Raw genomic sequence first — 9196 nt, 5'->3', positions numbered from 1 at the left:
CTTTTTTTTTTTTTTTTTTTTTAAGTATTAGTTTAATATTTTGATGCTTTGACAGTACGCACTATTTTCACAGGTTCTTCCGGGGTCTTGGTACTTAACTACTCCTGCAAGTTAAACACTGCTGTGATTCAATTACATTACCTTTGACTTAGAAGAAGCTGTCACGTTATCAGATGTTTTAAACCCCCAACTCGTTAGCAATCTGCCTGTTTCTTGCTTGCCCAGTAATGCTCTCTGCTCGCGTTATTTTTAAAGTATAGATCCCAAAGCCCTGTGCTGGGATCACTGAATTTTTTGTGTTTTGACAATTGAGTCTGCTCACAATGCAGTTGTATTTGGCATGTCTTGTTACAAACCTGTAAATCAGGTGCTTGAGGTATACTGTTCTATTGGGGTCTGTTCACTCTTACTTATCTAAAACACAGGTATTTTTATAAGTGGCTTTTGAATATATGTTGATAATACAAGACATTTTGATAACACACATTACTTTTAGGAACAAGTATTTTGATATGACATGTTATTTTCCAAAACCAGGAGAATTTTTTTTTGTCAAATACTTGTTTTCAATTTTCTGGGTTAAGGTGTGGTTATTTTCCAGTTCATGAGACTACCTGAAAATATTTTTTCTTCCTTCTCCTCCCTTGTTCCCTTAAACATATACTTTAAAGAAGATTAGAGTGTCTTTATAAGATAATTCATAGATTAAGGTATCATCTGTTTAGCAAATGAAATACAGTTTATTTTTCCTGCTGGCAGGTATGATGGAAAGAATAACAATAATTTATACCTGTTGAGAGACTCATTATGTTGGTTATGTATTTAATCAAATAAAGCCTCTATATTTCTGTATTTCCTCACCCTAGAGTTTTGTTTTGTTTTCCTGTTTGTAAAATTAAAGGCTTGCACAGGAGAAGGATCTGCAACTGCCTGAAGTATTGTAAAAAAAACAACCACCAAAACCCAAAACAAATCCCCAAAACCTGTAGCTAGAAAGTGTACTTGGAGAACTTTAGATGTGTAGGGAGTTAAAATGTGTGTGATGCAGTTTGTATAGACCAGGTTTAATTAGGACACCCATGTGGGAAAATGGTGTTCTCAGGGCCATGAATGCTGTAGCAAGAATGTCAGGACAAAATTTTTGTGGCTTATAATGAACAAATGAATGGCAGTATGTTACCATCTTTTTTTTTATGGTTAAAAAAATGAATAGTCAAAATTAAATGATGATGGCTCTAAACCAGAAATTCTAATGCTATGTTTTAACATCATTAGAAGTTTTCCTGTAGAATGTAGAGATTTTTTTTAAGAATTAATTTCCACAAAAATTTTAACTGAGAAGTATGTATCTCACTTTCACCAAAGGCTGCATGCCCTCAGTTTCTGATGGTATATATTTTATGCATTGTTTTAGGAAATGGTACAGTTGTTGCTGTGCAGCTGGATGTTGCTGAATAGTGTTTCTATGAGCTTGCTGTTCAATCTATCTGTTGTTCAGAATGGCAAAGAACCCTAATTTTCAGGAAGTTGGTCATCTGCCTACAGGCTACGTCCACTGTAGATCTTCAGACAGCTTTACTGGTGAGTGGCCCAGTGTATTTTCTTGAAATTTTAATTTAAGGGTTTAGTTGTATGCCGTTTTAACCAGGCTGTATCAAGTGCATTAATACCTATTTTAGATATATGTTAACAAATAATCGGCGCTTAGTATGTTGTTCTTTGTACCTAGCTAAGCTTATTCCAGTTCTTCTATCAGAATATTACATCTTTGGACAGAAAGTCAAACACTAGCAGTACAGCACTTAAGTAATGGGAATGTGTTTGCAGACGAGGAGTACATAACTTTCCATATGCTTTAAGTCAAACCATTTCTGGTACTAAATTGTTGTTTAGAATGCTGTCACTGAATGGTGTGGTTATTTACCATTAACCATCGTTAACATCTGCTTTTCACAACAGAAGGGCTGGAGGTGAGACTTAAAAGTTCTGTGAATTTCATTTACTTGACCTTTCCTATTCTGTATCTATGAATTAATACTATATTGATTATATTATTATTGGATACTAAGTATCAGAACATGTTTTGTTTTTTTTTTCCCTCTTTCTGTTACAATTTTCATTCATAGTCAATTTTATTGTTATTTAGAAGGGCAAAGGAGCTTTGTAGCAAGGGTTATGAGGGAATCAAAGTATTTATTTGGGTTATACTCTGTGTATCTTGAAATATTTACAAAAAAATCCTATGTCTCAATTCTCTTACTGTACCAGAATTTGTAAGAACAAAATATTGTTGTTTAAAGACATGTTTATATCCTTTAAAAAAACCGAACCATATGATTTGAAACAATGGTACGTTTGTACAATAGCTTTAGTGTCACACCTACCATGTTCTGTGAGTCTGTAGTAATAGAAATCATAATTAAAGTAATATTTTGCTGGAATTTATTTAAAGCATAACAAAATATTTTATGAAGTAATGAATTACAAAAATTGAAATACTACTTAAATCCCTTCCAGACATCTGAGAACCAGTTCTTATTTCTAGATAAAATAGTGGTGTAAGAGAACTAGATATAAGAAAATTCCCTTTGTGTAATTCTAACAAAGTCTTTATTACCTTGCTGGGTACAAACTAGATGATGAAGGAATTAAGTGTTTCAAGGATATGAAATTATTTGCTCAGTCTTTATAATCCAGATTTACTTCATGTAATTTTTAATCCTAGCAATAGCCTGGCTATTTGCATTTATTGCTGAAATTTCAGTAGGGTTATCAGTTATGTAAACATTTTTCACTGATTTTGTATAAGAAAAAAATCCAAATTAATCATGAACAATTTATTAATATTCCTTTTTCTGTGCCTGGTATAAAAACAGCTCTTCCATGTTTTTTTGAAACAGCATTGCTTTTTAGAGGACTGTTCAGTGAGAGCCCAAATGGGGGGGAGTGACTGAGTACCAGTCTTCATTGCTGCTTGTTTGAGAGTTGGTTAGTAAAGATGTCATTGGGGTTTTGCTGTTGCTGCATTTTCTATGACACATTTTTGTATGCCATAACGTGTTATAGATTACTAAAAGAAATACAGCAAGCTGAAAACTGTGGGGTTTTGTTGTTTTTTTAGCCATGACATGCATTGTGTAATATTGCACATTGCCTCATGTAATAAATACTAGGTCGCATTTTTTCACATGCTCACTGTTGAAGATGGCCACCAAGAAGCGTGTCTTCCCATGGGGTCTTACACAGAAGTGATTTGTAGGCCTTCTGACTTTAGCAGATGCCTTTTGAGATTGTTGCAGTTTTCAGGGTGCCTCAGACTCACGTAGAAGACTGTTTTCTTTATTTCTGTGGCAGGAACTGCAGCAGCTGACTTCTGAAGCAGTTAATTAGCTCTGAATACCTCCTGGAAATAGGTTATGGTGCTGGGAAGAGGCTTGTAAATGGCTTGGCCTTTTATTCTGAAGTTGGTTAAGTGTTCTTTGACTGCCAGAAAGAGTAAACACCTGTGTTCTCTGAAAGGGGTGATGTTGTTGGATGACAGAAGATGCCAGAGGGATCTTTAGGAAGGGTTTTGCCAAGCTCCTGGCAGCATCTGTCTTTTTTTATAATAAATAATACTTTGAGCTGCAACTAAAAAATATGTTTAGCTGTACAAGGAAGTCATGAGCTCATAGCAGCTTGCCACAACTAAAGCAGTATATTAATCTTTACTTCCTCAAACAAGAAATGTGCAGATCACTTCAGGGATTGACTGAATTCATACTATTAATTAATCCAGTCGGGGAACATCTGAAATCATGTATTATTTGGTTCTGTGTTTTGAAGGTGGGACTTCTCTCACCGCACTGCTTTATATGGAAAATCCACAATGTAGACAGAACTTGCATTGGAAATCGTAGTAGCAAACAAATGAGTTTGACTGCTCGTTCTATATACTGGTCTTATCCACGGAAAGCATATAAGGCATATACCCAGTTTCATAATGTTGCAACTTTCCAACACTTTGTATCATTCAAGCACTTGAAAGACTCCTTCAGCCAGAGGCCTGTAGCTGTCGTTTGAGTCCTGTATTCCCTGTGATCCACATGTTCTTGGTTGAAACTGTCAATTTAGAATAGTAGTTGTACTAGCAATTTGGAGACCATTTAACGTCGAAAAAAATTTGTCTTGCAGCTTACACCAAGGGCTTTCTAAATTTTTATTTTCATCGCTTGTGGTAGTTCAGGGTCTTGATGTTCATAAGGACTGGGATCACCCACTTACTAGCAAGTGTCCTCCGTTCAGACTTTGCCTCCTTCTATGCACTGATTCTTGTTTAGATAGAGGTTTATCTACCCTTTAGAGGGAAGTCTGCTTTTGATTGTATTTTTTTAACCTGAAATGGAAACAATTTTCCTTTGAACTTTTCACTCTGTTAGCACATGAGAACATCCACAGCTACTGTGTAGCTGATGGCATTCCCATATCTCTGCCAATTTTACAGTCTCTCAGTTTTATGCAGAAAGCACCTGTTCTTATTTTTTAGAGATAAGAGCAGATGGAGGAAACAAGTAGAATGTAGAAGAAATGGAAATAAAAATAGAATTTAAACGCAGAATATACTTGTACTTACACGTGCATGAAGTATCATAAATGAGCTTCCCTAATCAATCAGAATCGGAACTAGCAGAAGTGAGTACAGAGTTTGCTTGATAATGTGCATGTAACTCGCTTATGATTGGGTTGCCTGACTATTGTGAATGAAGATCAACAGCTGCAGTTATAGACTTGTAAGGTACAGAAGTCATGAGGGGACATTGAGGCCTGAGATTTGCAGCTGAGTAATAAATACATCCTTTTGTTTGCTCCTTTGGTGTAATAAAAGGTTTTATATTTTGAGGGCTTTTCAATTTTACTATTGTCTCTAAAGTCTCAATTATGTTGTGATAAATATTATTGCTGGTATAAATAGATGTGAGTTAAGTTAATCTTGCTTGTTACGAAGTAAATGTTACTGGAAGTGTATGTTGCATAAATCTCTTCAGTGCTGAGTTGTTTTAGCTAATTGTAAATTAATCAGTGCAAATGGAAGAAATGGTCTGTTATTCTGAAAAACCATAAAAATTAATTTACTGTCCTATCAGGATAGAAGAATGTATTCTGTGTTCCTATGGTTAGGCTGGCTCCAGTATCTTGTCCAGTATTGCTGGTTCCACACCATAGTGGTTACATGGGCACAGAGCTTCAAATTCGATTAGCAGAGGCAGCCTCAGGAAAGCTGGGGTTTTGTTCCCGTTTGTGCTCTAACCTGTATTATCAATTCAGTTTGCTTTATTTTTCTCAACTGTTACTTTCTAACACTTTTTCTAGTTTATTTGAAAGTTCTTTGGGACCCTGTTTCTACAGTATCTTGATTTTTCGGTTGTTTACAGATGTTACAGAAGTGCAAATAATACTTTACCCCATGGGCACATGTTTTCTTTTCTTTGTTAGGGCAGAAATGAAAAACGGGTGCATGTTTTCTCAGAATACTTTTAAACTATAGGTTAAAAATGCATTCTTGTTATGAATATATCACTTTAAAGATTAGTGTTAGCTGTGTGCAGGGCATGGCCTTATCATTTTCCTGCTTCTTGTGGTACACCATCTTTCTTCAACACTGAGTATGTGCCCATGTTGAGAAGTGGTTAGTCACTGGAATGTGGAAGGTGTCTCTGAAAATGTGGATGGTTATTACCTGAAACAGACAACTTTTATTTAACAGTAAACCAAAGTGTAACAAAAGGAGCTGATGTAAGACCTAAATTCTCCTGTGGATCCTCTTGCCACTGAGACTACAGAAAGCCTCTGTTGCTGAAATAAACCAAACCCAACAAAACTAAGACCTCTTATGAATCAAGAAGTAACAAAATAATTCCATAAAAGATATGGCTAATGCATTAATCAATATTGTACATTAGTGGACAATCTACTTTTATGACTGAGAGGTATTAGGGGGTTTATTTCCTTACATATATCAGGGAACAAGAAGGTATCCAGAAAACTGAGTGAAAAAGTTAAGAAAATTGAATTTACATTGTAAAGCTTTGCTCCTTGACAGACTTTGTCTGTTATTTATTAAAATATTATCTCAGTTGTTTATTTTCTCCCAGTTCTGAAAGTTGATTGGAGTTCTGCAAAAACGTGGACATTTTCACTCATCACTGATTTTAGTAGAGACTTAGGAGTTAAGACTGTGCTTAATTGGTCAAATTATTTTTCTTTATAAATTATTTGCATTTTAATGCTTTCTAATGGTAACTTTAAAATTGTTCAAATTTTAATTCCTTTTGTTGGATGCTTTTTATTTTAAGTAAATAGGTTGACAGAACAACATGGTGACAGAATTCTCTGAAATATTTTCTGTCAGCTAGAATTGTTGATGAAAGCTACATCAAGTCCTGCTGTAAGTGAACTTTAATAGGAAGCCCGTCGGTTAATTTTTCTTGTAACATATGGTGATTTACACTGGTCACTTTTTTTGTAATTACAGCTTGATCTTTGCCATTTTTTAATATTTGTGCCCTTTATAACTCTGGTTGTTTTCTTTTTCCCTTTAGGCTACCAGTATCACCATCCCTCCAAGATGAGTAACAGCCATCCACTTCGTCCTTACACAGCTGTGGGTGAGATTGACCATGTTCACATTCTGTCTGAGCACATTGGTGCTCTGATGAATGGTGAAGAATACAGCGACGTTACCTTTATTGTAGAAAAGAAACGTTTTCCTGCACACAGGGTGATCCTGGCTGCTAGGTGCCATTATTTCAGGTGAAATATAGCTTTTTGTCAAGCTTACAGGAAATTTTCATGCAGATAAGATAAACATTGTTTCTCTATGAACTTTTCAGGGTGTAATCATCTGTCCATTGAGTGTGACCTTTTCTGTGTGAATGTTTCCCAGCGCATCAAATCATTGTGTCCAAATATAAAAAGATAAATACCATGTCATGATGTTATTCTTTTGACCTTCATTAAATTGGATTTTCAAGGTAGTTTCACAAATTCAAGAGGAAGATAACTTCAGAACACAAAAGTTCTGCCGTAAAATTGTTTTGATTTCTGAGAGTATGGATGGTGTGCCTCTACGGAATATACTCAATTAGAAAGTTTAATTTTGTTGTGTTGGAATTGAGTATTTAAAGAGGTCTGGCTAGTTAGGATATGTATTTTACAACTAGGAATAATACTAATCCATCTTTTTTAAGAACTGGGCATTTTTCATTCTAAATGTAATTAATAGAACTTCCTGATAATATTCCAGTTAATTTTGTTAGAGGGATAAGATGATAACTAAAGGACAGTGTGTATGCAAATTGTGTTCAAACTGTCTACTGTATTTTAAAAAATAATTGTGAGTGCTCTGATTTTTCTCAAGATTCAGAATTTCATCACAGTTGCCATGTGCTGGATTTTATGGGAAGGAAACAGAGGATCAAGAATCCTGAGATTTGCTAAACTGCCACTGCTATTATAGTGGTGAACTATTTTATTGACTTGCTTTCTGAATATTTTTCATTTTTTTTTTCCTTTCTCACTGATAGCGCTATATTTTAAAAACAAAAAAGAGAAAGGTAAGAGTTCAAAGTTCTTTTTTCTTTCAAAGTTCTGCTTTGAAGGCTAATGTTCAAAGTTCAGGTGGAGAGTTGTGTAGGATAAAAAATATGACACATTAGAGTATTATTCTTGTGCAGCTGCTTTCAGAGTAGAGCTGCACTTTAAATGCCAAGTATAAGAGGTTTTCTTTTGTAGATTCTTAAACCATATCCCGTTTGTATTCCTCTTGCTGTAAATAGTAATTTGCTCATTTCTCTTTCTATTTTCTGCCTGGATTTTATCAGGATATAAATTTATCAAATTTTATCTTCCTTATAGAGCATTATTGTATGGTGGAATGAGAGAATCTCAGCCTGAAGCAGAAATTCCTCTTCAGGACACCACAGCAGAAGCATTTACCATGCTGTTGAAATACATTTACACTGGTCGTGCTACACTACGAGATGAGAAAGAGGAGGTTCTCCTAGACTTCCTAAGCCTAGCACATAAATATGGGTTCCCAGAACTGGAAGATTCCACGTCTGAGTATCTTTGCACAATACTTAATATTCAGAATGTCTGTATGACATTTGATGTTGCCAGTCTTTATTCCCTTCCCAAATTAACTTGTATGTGCTGTATGTTTATGGATAGAAATGCCCAGGAGGTGCTCTCCAGCGAAGGCTTCCTGTCACTTTCTAAGGTATATATTTTGTTTGCACTTTTTTCCCCCAGGAATGTTAATTTTAGTCTGTATGCAGCTTTATGATAAAATACTAATGGGGGCACCAATACGAGTTTATAACTTAGATAACAGGTATCATTTTATAATAGTGGAACTGTGACAGTTGGAAAAGTTCAAGCCAAATTGAACTGAAAATCCTGGTGATCTGTCCTGATTTTTTTAGGTATTTAATTTTGACCAGTCAGTAGAGCTAATTATAGTAAATCTGATGGAGTATTATAAAAGGTGGGATCAGGCAATTTAATCTTTGCCTTTTTTCAGCTGTTCCTGAAATTATATAATTTGACTATCATGCACAGTTCATTAAATCTGAGCTCTGAGAGCATGTTATTCATAAAGAAATTAGCAGACTTTATCAGGAAGCGCATACTTTATGACATCTTTGCCATAGCCAGTCCTGGTATATATGAGATTTATCTTTTTCTTAGGGAAACTCTTAATTAATTTGCTAGCTAAGTGAAAATCAAAATGCTGTTCAGTTCTTCTTGTTCTCATTTTACAGTCAGTGGGGTTTTTTTACATGAATAAGAGCCACTGAAATTTTTACCTGCTGATTCTAAGTGGGTACCAAAAGAGAGAGAGAAGGGGAGGACAGGGAGGGGGTAAAGTCTGAAGTAGTTAGAAATGTTTTAAAAAGGTGATTCCAAGCCACACTTTATTTTTTTTCATCTGTGTTCTTATACCAGCCCAAGTTTAAAGGAATGCTTTGAACTATTCTACCAAATCCCCAAATCACTTCCTGTATTTCAGAGTAAATTTGAAGTAGTAACTGGAATTAAATTGATTTGAATAGTTCTCCACATTTCAGTTCTGACTTAATTCTCCTGGTGGGTTTGTAATATGCAAGAATTAGAGAATCTATCACGTAAATAATAGGTAATAAGTAACTAAAGCTAG

The 9196-nt window shown here is 35.0% G+C and overlaps 1 protein-coding gene across 1 annotated transcript in view; it reads left to right on the top strand.

Moving 5' to 3' along the window:
- Nucleotides 1–9196, top strand: part of BTBD9 (BTB domain containing 9) — a 125385-nt gene that overhangs the window by 216 nt on the left and 115973 nt on the right. The window contains exons 2-4 of the mRNA XM_026844895.1: nucleotides 1415–1581; nucleotides 6579–6789; nucleotides 7894–8257. Of these exons, the coding sequence (XP_026700696.1) occupies nucleotides 1500–1581; nucleotides 6579–6789; nucleotides 7894–8257 (657 nt within the window). The 5' untranslated portion in view covers nucleotides 1415–1499. The remainder of the gene's footprint in view (nucleotides 1–1414; nucleotides 1582–6578; nucleotides 6790–7893; nucleotides 8258–9196) is intronic.

This window comes from Athene cunicularia (genome assembly GCF_003259725.1).
Source record: "Athene cunicularia isolate RWA chromosome 3 unlocalized genomic scaffold, athCun1 chr3_part1, whole genome shotgun sequence".
NCBI classification, from domain to species: Eukaryota; Metazoa; Chordata; class Aves; order Strigiformes; family Strigidae; genus Athene; species Athene cunicularia.
The sequence above is the reverse complement of the archived record's forward strand: the minus strand, read 5'-3'. Positions and strand labels throughout refer to the sequence as shown.